Source organism: Equus przewalskii, chromosome 30, assembly GCF_037783145.1.
Source record: "Equus przewalskii isolate Varuska chromosome 30, EquPr2, whole genome shotgun sequence".
NCBI classification, from domain to species: domain Eukaryota; kingdom Metazoa; phylum Chordata; class Mammalia; order Perissodactyla; family Equidae; genus Equus; species Equus przewalskii.
In genome coordinates, this window is record NC_091860.1 from 13,977,060 (window position 1) to 13,999,888 (window position 22,829).

A 22,829-nucleotide genomic window follows, 5' to 3' on the forward strand; every position below is an offset into this window, starting at 1 on the left:
GCTGAATGAGAAAGCAATGAGGATAATTAAATCCTTTGCATCTGTTAAAGAATTTTTTTAAAAAATGGTGAAATCATGACTCTAATATAACATTAAATGAACACATTTCAAAGATTTTAACTCATTAATTAACGAGGGCACCAGTAAGATGTTACAATTGGTTCAAAGGTGAATTTGAAGAACTACACATAAATGAGTAATAAGGAATGCTGAAATGAATTTACAAGTAGACACAAAAAGGGTTTATCAACAAGGCAATAATCAATTGCTTTTCCCCAGGACACAGTTAATTTGCATTTGTATGGATAAAGACTCATTAGCATGGTTATCAGTTTTTCACAGTTTATGGAGTCATAAAGTAGTTCAAAGACACTGAAAGTCCAAATTAGCCAGAAGATAACACTAGATATGACACGAGGTAATCTTTTTTTTTCACCAGTTTCAAAGTCTTTCACAATTTTTCCTGAGACATCTCACACAAAACTCTAAGAAAGGGATGCTTTTTGGGGTAGCCAAGCCCTTTGATCATTCCTGACCCTTAAGGACTGGGGACATGTTTAAGGTATTAGCTTCATTGTTATTAAAACTGAACTAATTACCTCAAGTAATCTCAAATTAGACCAAAGTCTTTCAGTTCACTGGGTACTTACGTTAATGTAGACTCTGAATAAGAATACTCTTTTTTTCCCTGTCAATCTATTTAGAAGAATAGATATTTTAATTTTGGCATCCCAACCTGGAAATTGTTGTGTTAAAACTTATTTGCAGTTTCTTGTTCTTTTCCTCCGATGCCAGTCTAGATATGTGGCTCTCATTTGTCAATAGGATCTACATTTGTGAAAATAGCAATATGAATACAGAAAAACACTCTATTACCTCTTATTTTAACGGCATAATTGGTAATGATGACAGTTATACAGGTTGCTTTGTATTCTTTTGATTTCTAATTACCAATCAGTAATGAAATAGCCATTAAAAAGGAGATGACTGTAAATTGTAAAAATAGATTGAGCTAATATCAAACAGAACTTTTATAAAGAAGACAAATTGCCCTAGAGAGCTTACATTTCTTGTTTTGAGAAATGATTTCTCCCCTTCATTTATTAGTAAAGTTCTCTTTTGGGCAGATGCCAAATGATGAGGAATTATATGAGGCAAAAGTAAAATAATCAGAGATTCAACTGAGAAGCAAGAACTTTCTGGCGGATAGTCATCAGAAAAACCTAGGCAACTAACAATGATATGTGAAAAGACTGCCAAGGCAGGCCAGCAAGTCAGACGAACTAATTCCCTTCTCATCTAACCATTTAGGGGGATATTTTATAATAAGAAATGTTGAATTACTTTTTTTAAAGTGGAAGAAATTGGTTTAGCTCTGTAAGTTTTCTTCAACTCAGAACTGAATCTCAATCTATCTCAATTGTTTATTATGGATTTTTGTTTACCAGTTACTCATGACCATGTTGGAGAAAAGCACGTGTTCTATTGCTAGAAAAAAAAGAAAGGAGAAAAAAGTGAAATAAGTATGAGATGCTTGTCAAAACCCAAGAGATTCTTGTCGCATGTGACCCTAAGAACATCGAAGATAGTCAAGGGCTGCATGACTCAAGATGGAGCTATAGACGTGTTTTCTTGGCCAGGGGTTGTGTCCCTGAGACCTGAATTACCCACGTGACCTGGCAGTTGTTATGGAAACACGTTTGCTTTTACATAAATATCTAACTATAAAAAGATGAAAGACTTCTGTATTATACATACACAAGTTAGCTCTTATCTTTAGGCTATTATTCTTTATGAGGCTCTTCTGACCTTTAAAAAGATATTGATGGTATAGAGTCTTACCCTTTCAAAGGAGAAAACCTTTCATATCCAGTGTTTTTCCTGTGATTGTATACCCTTTTTGGATAGTTGAAAAATTTTGTGTTTGTAAGGGGCTTTACTATTTTTTTTTTCCCCAGGGAAAGAGTCCCCCTGAGCTAACATCTATTGCCAATCTTTCTGGTGTTTTTTTTTCTCTCCCCAAAGCCCCAGTGCATAGTTGTGTATTCTGGTTGTAAGTCTTTCTAGTTCTGTGTGAGTCGCCACCACAACATGGCAACTGACAGATGGGTGGTGTGGTTCTGTGACTGGGAAATGAACCCGGGCTGCTGAAGCAGCGAGAGTGCCAAACTTTAACCACTAGGCCATCAGGGCTGGCTTGGGGCTTACTGTTTTTGAAGTGCTTTTGAAAAACTATAGCAATTCAGTTTATTCGCTCAACTATGGAGAATTAGAGGCAGAGCGGGATTAAATAATTTGCCCTAGAGGATGTGGGAGAGCCAGATCTGAAAGGAGGGAGTCCAGCTGTAGGTAATGTGATCCCCATCTTCGTCTCGTTCTGTATCAGGGCATGAGTAGAGCACTAAAGCGAAAAGTAGACACCATAAAATTTACTCAATGAGTAAAATGGATTAGCAGCTATACAGACATTCTCTTTTGGGGCACTCCAAGGTGAAAAAATGTATTAAAATACAACACTTAACTTGATTTTTTTAAAAAAAGAGGATGATAAGGAATTCGAAACATGATAGCTATCCATGAAGAACGCTTCCTTCTTATTCCCCAAATGGCATTTTGGAGCCATTGACAAGAGAGCTCTGCTGTGATAAAGTACAGGGCTTAAAATGTTTTAGAGAAAACTTTACGTGAGTTTTTTATTATAGGTGAAAGGAAAAAAGATGCATTCAATCAAAAGTCATAATGTATCTATCTAGCTTGCCACCCAGCAAATCTTGAATGATGGATTTTTTTATTCCTACCTTCTCTTAGCACAAAGGATGTTTTACTCACCATTGTGTCTCCGACACCAAGCACAGTGCCTGGCATAACAACACTTATTTGAATGAATGAACATAAGGTTCTGATTAAGTTCTCGTCCTAGTGCTCCATTAAATAACTTTGTGAATGATAGAGAGAATTTATCATGACCGTAATTTTGTCCTCTGTAAAAGAGAGGGCTTTAATAGGATTGATTTCTTAAGGATCCCTGTGGCTTTAAAATTCTGACTCAAATAATCTTCAATGGAAATTTGTGTTCACATTGCATATGGTGTTTGGTTTTGCTTTCAAAACTTTTGTGCATAATCTCAACAGATTGTTTTCTTTCAGCACAGTGGAGAGTCAGTAAGAACTTGTTACATGATGGGAAATGAAAAAATAGCAGCCGTTGAAGTCTGATGAAGGTAATTCTCCATGGGAAATAGATATCACCATGAACAACACAAGTATTGTCATCTCCAACACTAGCCAAGAGGTGCATCTTAGGCAGCTTTGGCAAGATTTTCTCCCGATACTTCTAGAGGTTTGCAAGAAAAGCTTGCAGAAATTGCTCTTCCCCGCTTCCAAATAAAGATAATGTAATGGATCTTCTGTAGAGTGTTGGAATATTCTTTTGTCAGAGGACATAAGTGAGACAATCAGATCCCATACATTCTGCTCCTTTATGGAACAAATAGAACATGCAGAGACTTTCCTTGTAGACTTCTCGACACTGGGCATGGCATGGCTATTAGTTTAAAGTGAAGGTTTCCAAATTTAGCACCCTTGGGGCGTTTCTTTTTTAGCATTTTGCTGATAAGCATGATATGGGAGGCCATTAAGTTAGCCTGTATCAAAATTGTTTCATGAAAAGACCAACAATTTTCTAGAATAAAGCCAAGGTAATTTAAAAAAAAAAATTTAAAACTGGATATGATATTAAGAGAAAACAGCATTATACTTGGCCACTTTGGATGATGTATTATTTTGAATAAAGTTGTATTTTATATAAATAGTTTCATCATTCACTATAGAGTAATTTTTATATTCAACACTGATCTGCTATGACTTTATAAATATTAATTCATATGTGGATTTAAATAACCAAATTGGTGAATTATGAGTCGTGTAATGTCTTAGGATTGCTTAAATTGACATTAAAGGGTTTATTTTGAGAAATATATTTTTACTTATATAAATTATGACACATACTACATTATAAATATTGTTATAGTTTATTTTTCCAAACTTTTCCAAGCATGTGGTACACAATGAGGAGTATACAAATAACTAGTAAATTTGTAAAAATTAACACAGTGGGCAGAATTGAAAGAGGATGATTATTGTTTTTTGAAAAAAGGATGTTTCTAGAATTCTTAAATGATATGTCAACCTATGTTAACTGCAGCTTCTCATGTTTAATGATGTTTACAATGGAAATAATACAATAGCAATATAAGATTAACAGTCATAATTATCTCAGAATAGATTCTTTGAAGTGGTTCAAAGGGCTTTTCAAAATAAATTACCAGCCTTTAATCAGCTAATATGAGTATTATTTAGAATGTGAGAAGTACATGTATGTCTCATAAAAAAAATTTAATTTAGGTTAATGAAATGAGTTTGAATGATCCAGATTCACTCTGCCAAATCAGAAGAGATATGTCTGACATTTCAGCGAAAGCTTTATTTAGATGGAACTGAGGAATCTTTGAGATAACAGGCTTTTGGACTGTGCTATCTTGAGTGTTATAGCTTAGTAGTTTTTCCAGAATCTTTGTCCCTTTCAAGCTACTTTATGAATGAATTGAATTAATGAAATATAAATAAATAGTCTCTTTTGGATTTCTTAGCCAATTTAAAGAATGTTGACTTTAAAAGTTCAGAAAATTGAATTTTGCCTGTTAGAAGGTTATTTCTACTTGGGAGGCTAGCCCTGGCCGGCCTCCACGATCCTGTTCCATCCACTCACAGGCAGTTGTGATAAGGAGAGCGAAGTGTGAGCTAAGTGGGGAGCAGGCCTGGGCAAGGTCATTTCTGCAGAACTGCAGAGACTCCAAGATCTCAAGGGTGCTGTAGGACATACAAAGGTGAATTATAAAAAATATATATACGCACACATATAGAAAGAGTAAAAATGAAGGTCCCTGTATTCGAGGATGTAAAAGATGAAACTGAGGAGGAAAAAACAGGGGAAGAAGAAAATGAAGAAGACAAGGTGAGTGGCAAGTCGGCTGCTAAAGGACGGTGTTTGTTCCTCTAAGTTGCTGATTAGAAACATGTTCCCTTTTTTTCCGGGCAGGTATTCTTTAAGCCTGTTATTGACGACCTGAGCATGGAATTGGCCAAAAAATGCACTCAACTCATTAGTGATGTAAGTGATTTAAGGCATTTTTGTCTTATTTTGTGTTGCGTGTGTGGCACTGTTATGTCATAGAATCATAGAGCTGGGGAGAAAACCCTGAAATTACCTGTTAAAACACGGTTATTTTCCAGATCATGGAACTAAGTCCAGAAATGTGAGATGATTTCCCCAAGGTCCCCCATGCAGAGAATTTCTGCGGGAGCAGATCTCCATGTTCTTAATCCAGAATCCTGTCCCTCATGAATTTCACTGTCACTCTGCCATGGAGTCATAAACCATTGAATTTCAGAGCATATTTCATTTGAAAACCCCAAAGCCTTTTAAAATTTATATAATGATATAATTTGTTTTGGGAGGATCTTTCTCTAAGTGAATGGTTTTTTAAAACATTTTGGGGACATTTTGAGGAATCTAATGAATACCATAGTTTTCCAAACCAGGAAAATGCGTATATCTCTACACGCATAACATTTATTTACAATTTAGGATTCATGGATTACTGAACTGCACATTAAGACCCTGAATTAGATGATGATGATATTAGTCCAAAGGAATATTTTTGTTGTGACTCCTTTCAGTAACTGAGGTCAGTTTATAGTGTATTTCAAGGGAATTCTAGAATTGTAGAATAATTTAACTCATATATATGTATGTGTTTACAGTAGATTTGTAAACTAAATTCTGGAAGCACAATGAAAAATATTCCTCAGTAGGAATGAGAATTTGATGATCCTCATTGAAACAGTTGTAAGAGAATTGCTGGTACAGAGGAAAGATGGCGCCTGAAAAGTGAATACGTGCCTGCGTCTTCATTTAGAGAGGCAAGCATGGTACTGGTGGTTTCTGTTGTTGTTAATAAGCAATGTGATTAGAGCATGTTACAACTATTTTCAAAGGAAGCCCGTCCTGGGCAGTGGGGTAGTGTGGTGGCATGTTCTCTGAAGTCAACTTGCCTGAGACAACCTAGCAGTAACCTTGGGCAGGTTTTGTAACTAGTGGGGCCCTGTTCCTCAAGGGCAATGTCATAACAGCAAGATTAAGTAATGGTAACACATCTTAAATGTTCAGTAAACTGGCTGGAACGTTGTGAATACTCAAGAGATGCTAAACTGTTATTAACCACTACATCTGTAAATGACTTTCATATCCATCCAATCATGTTTTATATGTGGCTCTCTGTCACCCTCTGGTTTGCTGAAAAGAGCCAAAGCATAGTGGGAATTGTTCCTTTTCCCATATATTTGACATGTGATGTAATTACATTTTAGATGAAGTATTTCTTTGTGTGATTACTTAATATCATAAGCTACTGCATGTGAAAGTTCTTTGTAAACTGTAATAATAATAATAAAATGATGACAACAACAATAGTATAGGCCACAGTTAAGATTTGTTGTGTACTATGTGCCAGGCATTGCTGCTTGTTAGGTAGGTTCTGCTTTCTTCTCATTTTAGAGGTGAAGAAGCGAAGGCTCAGAGAGGTTAAGTAACTTGCCTGGGTCACCCAGTTAAGCACTGGGGAGCAGAACTTGAACACAATGCCCTCTCTTTTAGCCGCTCTGCTGTGTTCTTTCTCACTGTGATTTCCATGCAAAGTTTATCTTAGCTTTGTTATTATTTATCACACTCATATCAGTAATAGTAACGCTGCCATTTTAACCTTAAGTTTCGTAACTCTGGAGACAGCACTTCCTGCAGTGTTGTTATGTTGGGTTGAAGTGTAATTGTGGCTGAGCTAAATTATATCATATAAACCATTGGAACTAAAGTGGCGACTTTAGTTAGTAGGTGATTTTGTTGGCGTTGTTTTGGATAACGTTGTTTCTCAGTGGTTATAAAACCAGCCTTGTGGTGAGGGCGATGGCCTTTACCATTTTGCAAAAACTGAAACCATGTTATTTCACTCCCATGTAGGTGAAATCAAACACGTGGGAGTAATTTATTTTTATTGGAAATTTGTGTTGCATGACAGAATGTACTCCTTAAATATTTAGATCATATTACTGTGGCCTAATTTGTATGTGTGTCCATGTTCTCATTTTGTTTCGAAGTAGAATTCCATGCTTAGGAAGATACTGGTTTAATTTTTGGAATTTTTATATTTACTGAGGAATGGTCTGAACAATTACTTTTTGTGTTTCTAAAGAAAAATGAAGAGTTTGTACTATCATTTTTAAAACAAATTTTACTTTACTCTTCTTTCTGGAAGGACTTTGTGTATTGGACTAAATCAAATTTCTAGTTTTTAGAAGTTTAGATAAAAAGTCTTATTAAGTAATAACTTGCTTATTCACTCTCAGTGTCATCTATGTTTTAATATGGAGCAGATGAACTTGAATTTGTAGTTCGTATCTCTCTTATATTGTCTGCATGACTAGATGGTTGTCTAAGATGTATATTTGAAGTTGCATCACTCACGGAGCTAAAATATAAAAATTGATGCGTTGCTGCACTGACTTAAATGCGGTTCCAGTCAAGACTGCATGACACTCTGAGGGTGCCCATCTGTTGGTGTCCCCAATTTAATTTAGTGCTCTGGTCTTTTCCTTGATCTCCTTAAATTTAAAGCCAAACCTTCAATTCCCTTCATTTTGTTTTATGATCCATTATATCCCAAAGGGGGACCCCTATGTTTACCTGAGCCTTTTAGTTTGTTCAAAGGCTATCTGTGGGCAGCCTGTGTCTCCAGGTACATTTGGGGTATGGTTTGCCTGCTTCGCAAGGTCCAACATCTTGGAGCTTTAAGCAGCAGCCTCACGTCTGTTGATCAAATCACACAGCTAGTGATCTAGAGACCCGGGATTTGCAACCAGGCCTGTCTGATTCCCAAGCTTTCACTGCCATCATGTTCTTCCTCTCCTGCTGTGGGATAGGCACTCCACATATATTATGGATTCTCTGCCACAGCAAGCCAGTGCCATCGGTTCTATGAGCCTCACTTCAGAGGTGGTGAAACCCAAGGTTGAGTAGCTTGCCCAAGGCCACCCATTTAGTGAGGGGCAGGGACCAGATTCAGGCTAAGTCCACTGGTAGCCACTCTGCTCCGGTTTTTAGATGAGAAGGGTGGTTTTATGGGTTTCTCTTCATGGAGCCGTCTTTCTACATCCCCTTCGTCATTCTGATTATCCCTCTTTGGACGTCTTCTAGCTTTTGTGTATTTATTGGGGTGTAATAACCAGCACTGTGCACAGCGGCCCAGGTGTTAATGGCCTGTGATTATGAGTAGGATGAGGTGATGTTGCCCGTTGCTTCCTGCACCGTCTGTGATGATATTTGGAGTTTCTTGGACTTGGGGGCTGTGGAAAGCTGTTAGATATGGAAACATATCCTCAGCCATTTTCGGTCCTAATTTCTGACTTGTAGCTGATGGCTTAGGGCCCATCATCTCTTAATAGTAGTCTGAATGATTTTCGCCTTGCTAGTGAGGAATCTGATCTGTGGTTTTCTGCCCTCTTGCTGGGCCCTTTGACAGCTTCCCCAGTTCATTCATCTCTCTCAGCTTGCCATTTCACTGTCCGGGAGAGCTTGGGGTCATCAGCAGACCTGCAGCCTCTGCCATATCACACCCTTGCCAGATCATTTATGAAAATGTTAAACAAGATCGGTCTAGAGATAAGTCCGGGGAGCCCCGACTGTTTAGATTTCTCCATCGAAAGAAATGCCTGAGTTTCAGGTCAGGTGGCTTCACTTTGAGGATCAGTATGAGGCAGTTTTCAATTTTTTTTGCCCCATCTAGTTTCTGCTTTGCACTTGCCCTGCCCATAGTGTGGGGCTTCCCTTGGCATTACTCACTCCCCAATCTTGAAAGACTCCTGGTCCTCTGAGGCAATCTCTTTGTTTTTTTTTTTTTTTTAAGCCTGTAACACTTTTTATTTCCCCAGATAGCCTCTCTCTCGGGTCTTTTGTCCTGTTCGTCAACTATCTGATCGTTTCTCTGAATAAATCAAGCCAACCAATCGACTCTCTTGAGCTGTCAGAATCATGCCTATAGGAGCCTTTTGTCAGGTGGTCAAAAAATATTAGGTTAAAAGGGAGTCTTTTCTATGTTTCTTGTCGGTTAGGCATAAAGAATCTCTGCAGGGCTAGTTCGGCCACACCTGCAGGAAGCCTCTGACTCAATGTTTTGGTTCAAACCTCTTAGGGTGTTCCTCTACCTGGCAGCAGAAAGAACATTTTCCGGGCAAATGAACATTATCTGTTGTGAGTAAATCCTTCCGATGCTGAAAACATTAGATTTTGTGGTTACCCCTTCAGAGGAAGCTCCGACTGTGTTAGCAAACCTGGGAGAGCAGCTGGGCTGGGAGCGCCCCAGTTCACACAGAGTGGTGGAGCAACAGTTCTTTCCTCCAGAGTCTATTGCGTTTAGCCAATATGGCTTCATTTGTGAAAAGACTTTCTAGATACGTGTGGTTAAGAATGCTTGTTAAAGGAAATACCCTCACACATTTCTACATCTGTCATCCCGTTTCAGCCATTAGCTAATCTCATTCTAAGTCAAAGAAGCCAGGCAAAGAGGAGGAGGCACCGCTGAACTAATTGAACTCTAATTGTGTTTGAGACATGGCGGGATTAATGGATGAGGTCAAAGCAGAAAGTAAATATTTGGGGTATCGTCATGATCGTTAAGTCATCAACTTTGCCCTTCTTTTTCCCAATTAGAAAATAATTTGACTGGTGTATTGGTTATGAGTGCAGGTGGCCTCAAGTAACAGGAAAACCCTAGCACAGAAGCTTAACAAATAGACATTTATTCTTTTCACATGTGAAGCCTGGAGGCCAGGGGTCCAGTCTTGGTTCAGTGGAAGTTCTGTCTCGCAGGCTGCTTTGCCTCTGCTCTGCTGTCATTAGTATGGTGGCTTATTGCCTTAGGATGACATCATTGCTGCTGCACCCCTGTGATTGGGGAATGGAAAAGGTGGAAGGGCAAAAGTCTAAGGGCTGTGCCAGCAAAAATCTCTCTATACCAGAAACACCAGTAACACTGCTGGGAAGACTTCTATGCATGCCTCATGGCCAGAACTGGGCACCTGGCCTCTCCTGGCTGATCACTAGCTCAGGGGAATGAGAAAACCATGCCTGGTTGAGAGCAATGTGTCCTCTGGGGCTGGGGCAGGGCCTGACTATGTTCATAAACACATTTGGGTTCTGTTATTAGGAAAGAAGGGACTTGGATAGGCAATCTGTCCAATAGGTGGGGCGATGGTTGTGATAGGAAATTTATAAGGTCGTAATAGGAAATGGCTGTCAACTCAGTGACTTTTGGTTTACCTCAGATTTTGTGTCAGTCATCAGCACAGTTTCCTTTCGTCTGTCTTTTCCTATTATCCTGGTATATAGATAAGGCTACTAATACATGGCATTCTTTATGTAAAATTTGAGATCATTCACTTATTGTCACTCACATTGTAAAATTCATTAGAAATACAATATGAGTGACAATGAGCAAAAAATACATGTCTGTGTGTCTTTTAAATAAAGACCAAAGAAAGGAATGGAGACCACACTTAAGACTGAACTCTGCCTGCATAGCAAAGGAAGTAAATACTTCACTCTTATCCTGTGTTTCTGTCCCGAACATTCTCCTCGGGTCACAGCTTATCAGGGGCCTGTAGTCATGGCACATACCGCTCAGGGAAGAATGTGAATGTGACAGGGAAAAGATGGTGGCAAAAGATACAAATAATGAGCCTAATGATACGTTATTTTCTCTCGCACTTAATTATATAACGGAGTTACTTTTTTTTTCTCCTTATGATCAAAATAGCCTACTATTTATCATACTGCCATTAACGATTTAATTACTAGCAACTGAGGAAGGTGATTTGCAGAGACCTAAAATTATGGCTAATCTCTGAGAAGAAAAAAAAAAGTAATTTAGTGCTCAGATAAGATAAATATGTTCTAATGCTGATTTCATGAATAAAGCAAGTGTTTAATGTGGTAGGCATCTGCTATCTGAGAGTCACAGCAGTGAAATATGGTATTTAGAAATAACTTACTGTGTTCCTGTCTGGTCATACCTCAGGTCCAATACTGCCCCTCAGATCAGGCTTGCATTTGGTAAAAGCTCCATCTAAGCTTAGTGTGTAACATCAATATTGGTCATGTCTTTTAAGAACCAGGTAGTATATACAATTAAACTTCACTTTTAGGTTATAATTAGGGAGACCATGTAATTTATCATCTGAACTGGGACACTTTTTTCACTCTAAGTATTTACAGTCTTGGGTGGATAAACATGAGTTTATTACAGGGTGACACAACTTTTAGCAAATTACCTTCATCCTTTCAACTAGTCAGAAGTTTTGCCTCCCCAGTTTTCAGACTGGACGGCAATTAGTGTTGACCGTGGGATGACATTTTTAGGTCCTTCTCCATAGTTCCTGACTTCCTTTTGGCTCCAGACAGGTTTTCCCCAGAGTAACAATTCTGGCCTCTGCCCAAGGGGAAAGAAGTGACTCATTTTACTAGTGAGTTCGAGAGAAGAAGTGAGCATGCTCAGCTAAACCTCTGAATTTTGTCTTGCCCATCTGCCTACCCATAGCAAGGAGGCATTCTGGAATGATCTCCACCATGTGACAAGCTTTCTGGGCGGGTTCTGCTCTTGTTGGGGGAGAGGAGAAGGAAGAGGGTGCTCATAAGTTGGGTAAATTTGATTTGAGTAGAATTAATTAGTAACAGGAAGCCCATTGTGGCCACAATTTAAGCTTCTTCCTCTAATCCAGCATATATAGGTAATGATGCTAATAGTAATCTCTATTTGTTTAATTTCTGCCTCCACTTCTTAATGAGTTACATCTGTCCTGATGACTATTTGTTTTAAACCTAGAGGTCAGAAGCTGTGTTTCTCTCTTACCATAGGCTTCACTGTTATGGTCAGTGGCTTGAAAGTAACAATAAACCAGGACATTTGTTCAAAGGAAATGGAGAATGTTTAAGAATTATGCTGAGCAAGCTGGGCAGACAGGGCCCATAGTCACAGTCGTTCCAATATACCCGGTCCTTGACAGTAACTGGACCCCAGCTCATCTAAGGAACACTTTTGCCTTCCTATGCTCATCACCTTTACTGTGCTGTGCTGGGTATCAGTGTATTTGCTCTGGCTTGTTTTGAGCATCATTCCACATTTGAGTATTTACTTCAGAAAGTGGACTTTGGCAAGTTAATTCTTCTCTTCAAAAAAGGAACATTAAAATTGTTTTTCTTCTCTTCTTATGTAAATATTCTCTTTTAGATCCATTATAAAGAAGAGTATAAAAAGTCTAAGGGCAAGTGTACATTTGTGACTGACACTCCTATGCTAAACCACGTAAAAAATATTGGCGCTTATATTTCTGAGGTAAGGTATCAAAACTTGCAAAATAGCTTGCATTTTCTTTTTCTATGTATGTGGATAGACATTTGTGCATTAAATTTAGAGAATAATATTTTTGAAAGCACAACTGAACATTGGAATATCTGTACAATTCTGTAATATATGCTGTCAATTAACTGGTGTAAATTGATATATTTTACTGTCTATGGTTGATATACTTTATTATATATGTCTATATTTTGATTCCACCCCTTTCTTATTTATGTAGAAGTACTCTTGGAAAGGGATATTTTTATTCAATAACTAGAAAGTACTGGCAAAATAGTTCGTTTTAGAAGTTCCATTATTTTATTTTCTAACAGACTTATTAGGTATAAATTATTGAATATCATTTTAAAAATAAGTAAAATTTACCAGCTGATTCCATTAAAAGTGGCATCTTTAGTAAATAATTTTAAATCAATTCAACCTATTTTGAGTAGGGGATCAGTTTAACAGAGATACCCATTCTGAAACCATAGAGTGAGAAATGCGCTACATTCATTTTCCACCTGAAAAATCACAGTCTCTTTCCGAGAGCATTTAGAACCACTGTTCATGTCCCATTAAAAAGCACGAGGTTAGCAGTGATGACGGTGATCAGGCATTTCTGTAGCCTGAATACGTCACTTAGAAGAGAGAAACTTGAGAATGAATCAAGTAGTGTTGTAAATGACTGACCTCTAGTGTTTTGTGAGTTACCTTTGAAACAGATCAGCATGATATTCTCGGGATTATTTCTGCTAACATGAAAACATTTTGAAGAAAATTGGTAAATTGTCTTTTATTAAGTACCAAACTTTAAAGAGTTGTGGGAACACAAGGCTTACACAGGATATATGCTCGATAAATCAACGCTCAAGTCCAGCTCCGAGTGGGAGTAGGATCAGAGACTTGTAAACATGTGAGGAAAAACACAGTTTTGTTTATTTGTGTGAGCTGTTACTTTTCCTCTGCAGAGAAATTCTTGGCGTTTGTAATTAGTAATTGAGTCTTTTTCCTGAAGGAGTTAAGTGCAGAATGAAAAAAATGGAAGTGGGCAGTCTGTTGTGTTGCTTTGGACCTGCTCCCCAAGAGGAAATGGCGAATGAGTGTTTCTCTTTTTTTGAGTAAGGATTGAGATCGCTTAGAGACAGTGCAGACTGGAGGTGGGAAGCTGCAGAAACAGCAAAAAAGCCCGCTGACCACCCGTCGTGGTAGAAGGAGGTTAAGATGACTTCAATAAAGGAATGCTGTCTTTGCATTCAGGTTCTAGCCAGGAGAGTCTAAGGACTTGTACTTTCTGGAATATCTCATTGTTCTTAGGTTTTTCTTCACTGATCCAACATATGAAACTGTCAATTCATGCAAATAGATGTACTTTGAGAAATGTACATGGGTTTAAATAGAATAATAGTCATTATTTTCTTGTGTGTGTCTTTTAACATTTTCTCCATGGTGAATTGGATTTATTGATCTCTTTTCCAAATATATTTATCAGGTCCAGTATCTACAGTTCAAATGGTGTTCCGATTTTTAAATTAATTCTGTCTGAAGAAAGTTTCTTTTTATTCTCTTTCAGTAGTCACAGTAAAAAAGAAAGGAATGGTTATTTTTTTCTTTTCTTTCTTCCCTCTAGGCAAAATACAAAGGCACCATTAAGGCAGACCTTTCCAATTCTCTTTATAAGCAGATGCCAGCAACGATTGACAGTGTCTTTGCAAGAGAAGTTACGAAGCTTCAGAGCGAGGTGTGATTTCCTAAATTATATATATTATGTAGATCAAATGTATAATCTAATATGAATTATTTAGCATGTTTAAAAAGTTGTTTGTCTATGATATTAAATGAAAGATAGAAGCGACTGATATTTCATGTGCTGTCAGTAGTCCCTGATGGAATCGCAGGAAATGGAAAGGACGTGCAAGTTTATTGTGGTCACGTGATGCTGTTTTTCCTAGTCTCCTTCACTGCTATTAATAGAACAGATTTTAATCCTATTCAGACAATTTACTTAGATTAAAATCTTATAGCAAATATTAAACTAGTTTCCTATTTAACATGTGATCTCTAAGTGGAGAACATTCCAGTAGCTTATTAAAAGTCACATAAAGATTGTTTAAACAACCTAAGTGTCCATTGATGAATGAAGGGGTAAAGAAGACGTGGTATATATACACAATGGAATACTACTCAGCCACAAAAAAGAATGAAATCTTGCCACTTGCCACGACATTGATGGAATTTGAGGGTATTATACTAAATGAAATAAGTCAGACAGAGAAAGACAAATACCATATGATTTCTCTTATATGTGGACTCTAAAAACCAAACCCAACCCAACCCAACCCAACCCCTACCCATAGATACAGAGAACAGATTGGTGGTTACCAGAGAGGAAGGGGTGAAATGGGTGAAGGGCATTTAGAATTACGAACTTCCAGTTATAAAATAAAGTCATGAGGATGTAAAGTACAGCATGGGGAATATAGTCAATAATATTGTATGACCTTTATAAGGTGATAGACCGTAACTAGACTTATTGTGGTGATCATTTCACAATGTATGCAAATGTTGAATCACTGTGTTATACACCTGAAACTAACATAATACTGTGTGTTAAGTACACCTCAAAAAAAAGTCACATAAAGAGTTAATGGTTAGATTCGGGAGCCACAAGTCTCTGCTCCATCAATGAGACAAGTGGTTCCAGAACTTCTTTTCTGTGGATTGTGTTTTTGACTTAGAATATCGCAGGCTCCCCGAAAGAGCCTCTATCAGGTGGAAATGGCCATTTTAGTGATTGCAGGTTGCAGATGAACGTAAGAACTGTCATCACATAAACTCATTTTGATTCCACAAAAGTTTAGAAGTAATTGTCCCTTAATAGTACAGCAACACGTAAGAAATTCTTAATGCATTTAACCTATTGTAGTTCTTAAAACAGAATTTCAAAATAGAATATTTCACCTCTTTCTCACTCAATTTATTTTCTTGTTTTCTTCAGGGCATAATCTGATTTTTTTGGGTTACTTTATTAATCTATTACTGGGCTCCCTTAGAGAGCAAGGACCTCATCTGTCTTGTTTCCTGCCCTTCCCCTGAGCTTAGGACAGTCCCTGGCACACAGAAAGTGTTCCTTAAATACTTGTAAAATGAACCATTGTTTTTTTTAATTTAAAGAAATTGAATACAAATTTTAAAAAATTACTTGTAAAATGAATTTTTTTTCAATTTATTAATTTCCTTTCCAAGAAAATGTTTCCTTTGACATAGTTTATATTTTTCGTGCTACATTTTAGGTTAATAATAATAGCCAACACATAGAAATGCTTACTATGTGTCAGGTACTGTTCTATGCATTTTACATATATTTATATCATTTAATCCTCACGACTCCATGAAGTAGGCTTATTTTGGAGATGTGGAAAGTGAAGCACAGAGAGGTTAAGTAACTTGCCCAAGGTCATACAGCAAATAAATGGCAGAGCCCGCACGTGAATGTGGATAAGTGGCTCCAGAGTCTGGGTTCTTATCTGTACTGTATCACCTCTTTCTTACCATTTCTACCCTTCTTTGTCTTATTAAACAAGTTACTTCTTTCTCTAGAATCTTTTAGCTTTTTTTTTGTGAGGGAGATTGGCCCTGAGCTAACGTCTGTTGCCAATCTTCCTCTTTTTGCTTGAGGAAGATTGTCGCTGAGCTAACATCTGTGCCATTCTTCCTCTCTTTTACCTGGGACACCCCTACAGCACGGCTTGACAAGCAGTGCTAGGTCCGCACCTAGGATCTGAACCTATGAACCCAGGCTGCCAAAGCGGAGCATGTGAACTTAACCACTATGCCACCGGGCCAGCCCCTCTTTTTACTTTTAAGTAGAGGATACCTACGTAACTTTAAAATAGTCTGAAAATAGATCACTTTTGAAAAATACTGAGCATAGTTGTCCTCTGCAGAACATCTTTAAGTACTTCATTATTACAAGTTTAAATGTCCACTGTGTACCAACTTGGCAGCAAGCTAATCTCAGCTGTGCAACATGAGGCTAAAAATATATGCTGTCGGGATTCTGCATGGCTGACCATGACTAATAGGCCCTTTTTTCTTCCTGCCAACATCTGGTCACCTAGCCACTTGCTGATAGTATGGACTACTTTATAAAGCAAATAATTACAACACAACACTTGATAGGTGACAAGCAGCAATTATGCAATAAAGAAAGAAGAGAAACAATCTATTCTTATCTTTATTCTTACTTGGGAAGGTACCATTTTGAGATATTTACATCCTCATTGCTTTGGACGCGCACAACTTTTCTCACGTTTTTATGGCATAAACAGGTCTATAGAACACAGATATGTGCAAGATACAACTTAACATGAAAAAGAATCCATATTGTATATTTCGGAATCTATATTTTTTTTTTTTTTTTCAGACTAGGTTATCCTTACATTGTTGCCGTGTATTATCCCATAGTAGACTGTGCACTCTGGGAAAGATATGTGTGTGCTCTCCAGCAGCAGCACTGCCCGCTGCTGTAACTAGTCATTGAACTTGTTAGAAAGGACAAACCTGGGTTCTGAATAATGTATCTATTTCAAAGATTTATGTAATTGTAATGACATTGCTTTCGATTTATATAAATCAATTTTATTATTGTTAATATTGCAATTCTCAGAGCTTACCTGGTAATAAGACAGGCAAGAAAGTAGAACTATTTGACAGTGTCTGTGATAATGAAAGAACTAACCCTTTATTGTCTCCAAATAGTATCAGATCGGTGGTAACCTAAATTAAAGTATTAGACAAATTTTGAAATCTAATGGTCTTCTGAGTTCTAATGAAAAGTCTCCTAAACTTTCGACATTGGAACAAAATATTATGTTGAAATCAATTTGCCAACATTCTCAGATGCTTACATTCAGCCTAGAGTGATGGGGTGAAATTGGCAAGGTTAATATTCCTTATAGAAAATGAGCGATCAGAAGAAATGCCTTTAAAAAAAAGAGAGAGAGATGTGGAGATTTTAGGAGGCCATTTTATTAGGTATCTCCCATTAAAAAACTTATAAACAAAGATCACAAGGAAAGCTTCTGGAAGTGGATGGACTGTGCCATGAAGTGGTGGATCCTTCTCACCACGGCTGTTTCACGCAGAGCCTAAATAGTCCTTTATCACAAGAGTCATACAGGCTCCTCAGGCATCTGAACTGAGAAGATTATGTGAGTCTGTGTTCTTTTTTTTTCTTTTTGAGGAAGATTAGCCCTGAGCTAACATCTGCTGCCAATCCTCCTCTTTTTGCTGAGGAAGACTGGCCCTGAGCTAACATCCATGCTCATCTTCTTCTCCTTTATATGTGCGACGCCTACCACAGCATAGTTGCCAAGGAGTGCCGGGTCCGCACCTGGCATCTGAACCGGCGAACCCCGGGCCGTGGAGAAGCGGAACGTGTGAACTTAACTGCTGTGCCACGGGGCAGGTTCCAGAGCCTGTGTTTTTATCTGTAGTGGTCACAGTGTCCCGTTTTAGAAATTTCAGAGGTGTGTATGTTACGGGATTAAAAGTACATTTACCTATATAGCAGTTGTAAAATATACCGTAAGTTAGAAATATATGTACATCATATATACACAACATATTTATATGAGATATAAAAATATACTAAAAGATCAAATATATAAGATAAATGTATATATTACTTACATAAGCAACTTTATATATAAAGTATATAAGACTATTGCAAGTGTCCTCCACTAGTTAGGTGTCCAGTACCATAGCAACCTTAATTCTCAAGGTATTAAAAAAACAGTATTAATCTAGGGAAATGCGACACAATACTGACAAACCCTAAGAAATCAAATTTATCAGAAAATTTATTAGCTTGACATAATTTCCCATTAGCTATTTTAAGGATGAAAATTAATATGATAAATTAAAGTTCAGCTGCCTCCAATTTGATGTAATCTTAATTCTAAAGCAGTCCTTAGTAGCAGCTATAAATGAAACGACTATTTTAACGCAGCAAGTGGAAAATTACATAGCCTTTTTAAGAAAGAGTGCTTTTTAAAATTGGGTTCGATGACTCACCGTTTCTATAACCCACAAAATTATCAGCCGCATTGGTTACATTTATAAAGTCACAAGTACGATAGACTAAAATACAAAATAAATCAGGCATCCAGCAAAAAGGAGATAGGCATAGACTAGCATTTTTTATTTAAGAAGAAGGAACAACTCTCAAAGAAGTTTTTCTTGGCTTACTAGACTTGGCCCCTCGTTAAACTCCTCCTCACTCTTTGCAAAGTTATAATATAGAATGTAATGGAACTGAGATAATGGACTTTCTCAGCCCAAATGGAGGTTCTTAATGGGTTTCCTGCTTAACATAATTAATTGGTGAAATTTAAAGATATACTCATCAGAATTGGATATCCTGATGGATTAAATCGATGGACAGACTCAAACAAGATGAATTATTCCTGGAATAATGTGATGTGCTGCATGTGAGTCCTAGTAATCAACCAGATACACAAGATTGGATGTGGGAACAGGGCTGAGCAAGACTGAACAAGATTGAAGGGTATTAGTTGACAGAAATCTCAGCATAGCCATCAAAAGGAAAACGTGATCTCTGAATGCATTAATAGCGTGTAGCATATGAGAGATGATACCCTGGGTTAAATTGAACAATTCTAATTAGGATAAGTCAGATCATATCTGGAACATTGTGGCACCTTAAGAAAGAGATGGATAAATTGGAATTTGCTCTGAGGAGAGCATTTAGGGGATACGGGGGTTCAGAGCCTTTACCCATGCAGACAGTCTGGAGGAGTGGAAGTCATTGACGGCTGTATTCCACGTTGGAAGTTGTGTCCTGCGAGCCAGCCTCTTCCTTCATAGCCAGGTAGATACAGCTCTGGGCGTGCAGATTGGGGTTTCATTGAAAGAGGACGTTTGTATCAGAGCTCTCAAAATTCAGAGACTGTGATGTCCCAGCTTGAGTTCTCTTTCAGTAGAAGTTTTCAAGAAAAACTCAGTGGGGGAGCCAGAGAAGGGTTTAAACAGTGATGGTTGGACTAGACGGCTTTCCTTTTTTATGCTCAGATTTGATGATTTTATTTTTAAAAATTAGCTGTGTAATTATTGCTTTAATCCTTTGGACAATTATAGTATCTAAGTTAAATGAGTGGTTAATTCTGTTTATTAAAACCTATAAGGAGCTCAAGTTCATGAAAATGTTTAATAAACTCATTTGCTTATTCACTAAACACTTATTGCATTTCTACTCTCTGACATTCACTAAGATAGGCACAGGATATGAAAAGATGTCTAAGATACAGCCACAGCTCTCAAGGAGCTCATGTTGGTGAAAAGTTTTTCCTTAAGTTTAACCGTGTCCTTTTTCATTGAAAATTAGATCTTCTTTTGTTCTTGATGAACACTGTTCTAATTTTTCTTTTTAGGTTGCCTTTATTCTCTTGTGCCAAATAGTTCTAACTCTGTTTAATATCTTTTTATTAAACTTTTAACATATATTTGAAATTAATTTTAAAATAATTCATTCATTTATTCCTGGTTTATTCTCATTCATTCAGTTATTCAGTCATTTATTTATTCACTCATTGAGCAAATATTACTGCTGCTTACTTTATGCCGGGCTCTATTCTGGGTTCTCAGCACTCAGTGAATTAGAGTTATGTTCTAGTAAGGGCAGACAGAAAAGAAATAATTGTACAAAAATGAAATGAGGTAAGTAAAAATTGTGAAGGAAATAAATAGGATAATGGCATAGCCTGAAAGTAAGGGGATAGTTTGTTTGCTGTCTTTGGGCCTTCCTTAATTTCTAACTCTGTTGTTGAGTTTCGTTGCTTCTACTTCTGAAGTAATCATTCTCGTGCCTTCTGTCCATCCAAGTGTGCAACAAATTTAACTTGGCGGTAATGGATGGCATTGGTATGATGCTCATTACTCCAATGGGGCTTGACATATCTGAGAATTCTGCCTGCATGTTATATTTTCTCCCAAAGCTTATGGCATTTAATGAGGTTTATATTATATTGTAGCAGTGCCTACATAAAAATCATAACAGTTAATTAAAAAATGAACAATTCACTTTTAAATTTCTAATCATTTCCCCCACTTTGTCAGTTGCTTTCCCAAGATTTAAACCTTGGACAAATTGACCCTAAAACCTTGTGCATGTGAAAGATTTCCCAAAACCGTATCTGAAATTTAAGCTGGATGAATACCAGAAGTGATTTCAGCATATGGTCAAGGACTTGAAATAAATGACAGAGGTAGAATTAGGACTCTGAATTGAAGCACTAACATTTAAGTATTGTGTATACTATTTTGTTATGGATGCTTAGGCAAATTTGACCATCAGTGGTGGTATTCAAATATATAAAATCCTAGCGAAACACTGCAACATAACAGGTAAGAATTCAGTACACCTCTAAATGAAACTAACAATAATTTGTGTGTGTGTGTTTTTGTTAAGATTGCCTACAAGCAGAAACACAATGCTGCCAAAGGAATCTCTGATTATGCCCATATGAAGGAGCCACCTGAGACCAGACATGCCATGGAGGTCAATAAACACCAGAGTAATGTAAGGAAGCCATTCCTCATGGTTTTCTGGAAAATTGTAGTCAACCCCCATCAGGGATAATGGATATGTTGTTGAAATTTAAATAATGCAACTCGTGTTCAAGAAGGACTTTCAAATTTCTTTGATTTTTGTCTCAGTGTTTAGCCAGAAGTACATCTGAATTATTCTGTCAATACTCATTAGAACCTTGTGGAATGCCTTTAAAATGTCAGGGACTTGCAGACATTGGAAATTCTGCTTTGAACAAGACACGTGGATCCTTGGGAACTATTGGGTTATTAACATTTCCTAGAGCTTCCTTGACTAGATGGTGAAGAGCCCACAATTTTCAGTCTAGAATTGCAGAAGGACTGCTTGAAAGAGCATCAGAAATCAAAGACTCGTTCACAAACACTAGCAAGATTGTACACCACTGCTCTTTCTTTTGAAATGCTTGTGGGGGGCAAAGTGGCAGACTTAAGGAAGAGGAAAGCAATGGATGCCTAATGGCTGGTTTAGAAGCAGAAGCAAAGTGGGAGGAAGTGAGCCTGTAGAAAACGAATTTCTTCTTTAGTTGTAAGGTAGCAGGTACATCAAAGCTTTCATGTGTTTGCTCAATTACCACCACTATCCTGGCAGCCTTGAAGAATCATTTCCTCCTGAAATCTCAGGGAAAGCTTATTTATCTTCCCATCCTGAATTCTCTGCTCTCTAGAAGGAATATAGAAACTGTTGGTCAGGTTTTTCATGGCTTAGAATCAGTTGAGATAAAGCATCTGACCTAGTTGGGTCAAGAAATTTCCTTTTTTTGAAAAGTACCTGAAGCATCTCTGTCATCTCACATGGGATCTGTCCCCCTACTTAGTTCTCTTACTGATGATGCTTTGCTGACTCTGTGCCCCCAGAGCTGCAGCTGTGCAGTCTTTCTTTGCAGGATGGCAACAGTTATCTGATCTTAAATTGCAATAGGTCACTGCTTAGTTAAAACTAAGTGAGGTTTTACATTTTAATCCAAATGCATAAACGTATGCAAATACCAAAGCACTTTTCTAAGACCCTTTAAGATTGATAAGAGTTGAAGAAGCTACATGTCTGTAATTACTAGCAAGGTCATTTTAGGGGATGCTTTATACGAATAGTTTGCTTACAGAATGACTATAATAATCACAATAACCACCACTTAGCAAGGACTGCCGGGTACCAGGAACTGTGCCAAGACTTTGATCATTTCCGATTCTCTCGAAACCCCTGTGCTCATTCCCATTTTGTAGATGAGGAAAATGAGACTGAAGAATCAAACTTTGAAGTCCGATCTTTCTGTTATGCCCTGCTGCCTCCCTCTTAAAGGTCCCTGGATATTGGTCAAGATTTTAAATGAAATTTTCAAAAAGGAGCACAAAACAGGTTATCATACTTCACATCAGCGGATTCAGTGCACTGCAGGAAGGAAGATGGTGGTGGTGGTCTGGGGAGGGGATTGGCATTACAACCAATCCTCGGGAGGCCCTTTCTAACTCTATAATTCAATGAAATTCAAATACGGAAGTTCCTTATCATATAACTGGGGTTATTATTTTAACTCTGCCTTTTCTTTTAAAAGGTCTTTGATTGAGGGATTGAGGGAATAAAGTATAAAGCCCTTTTCTCTTCCATTCAATACTGTGTACTTATGGGAGAAGGATCTATTTACTTACACGCCTCTGTCTACTCGGTTCAACCTTTACATGCAAAGTTTGTACATATAA

At 37.6% G+C, this 22,829-nt stretch overlaps 1 protein-coding gene across 10 annotated transcripts in view; it reads left to right on the top strand.

Moving 5' to 3' along the window:
• The window catches only part of NEBL (nebulette), a 332,430-nt gene that overhangs the window by 218,770 nt on the left and 90,831 nt on the right, over nt 1-22,829 (top strand). For 3 of the 10 annotated variants that reach the window (XM_070601399.1, XM_070601407.1, XM_070601401.1), the window contains exons 1-5: nt 4,489-5,014; nt 5,099-5,170; nt 12,396-12,500; nt 14,134-14,244; nt 20,995-21,105. The exons of 2 other annotated variants lie outside the window; for them this stretch is intronic. In XM_070601399.1, coding sequence (XP_070457500.1) covers nt 4,934-5,014; nt 5,099-5,170; nt 12,396-12,500; nt 14,134-14,244; nt 20,995-21,105 — 480 coding nt within the window. In that variant the 5' untranslated portion in view covers nt 4,489-4,933. Of the gene's footprint in view, nt 1-3,147; nt 3,222-4,488; nt 5,015-5,098; nt 5,171-12,395; nt 12,501-14,133; nt 14,245-20,994; nt 21,106-22,829 lie in introns of those variants that run through there. 5 more of the 10 variants (XM_070601404.1, XM_070601405.1, XM_070601406.1 and 2 more) reach the window with 3 other exon arrangements.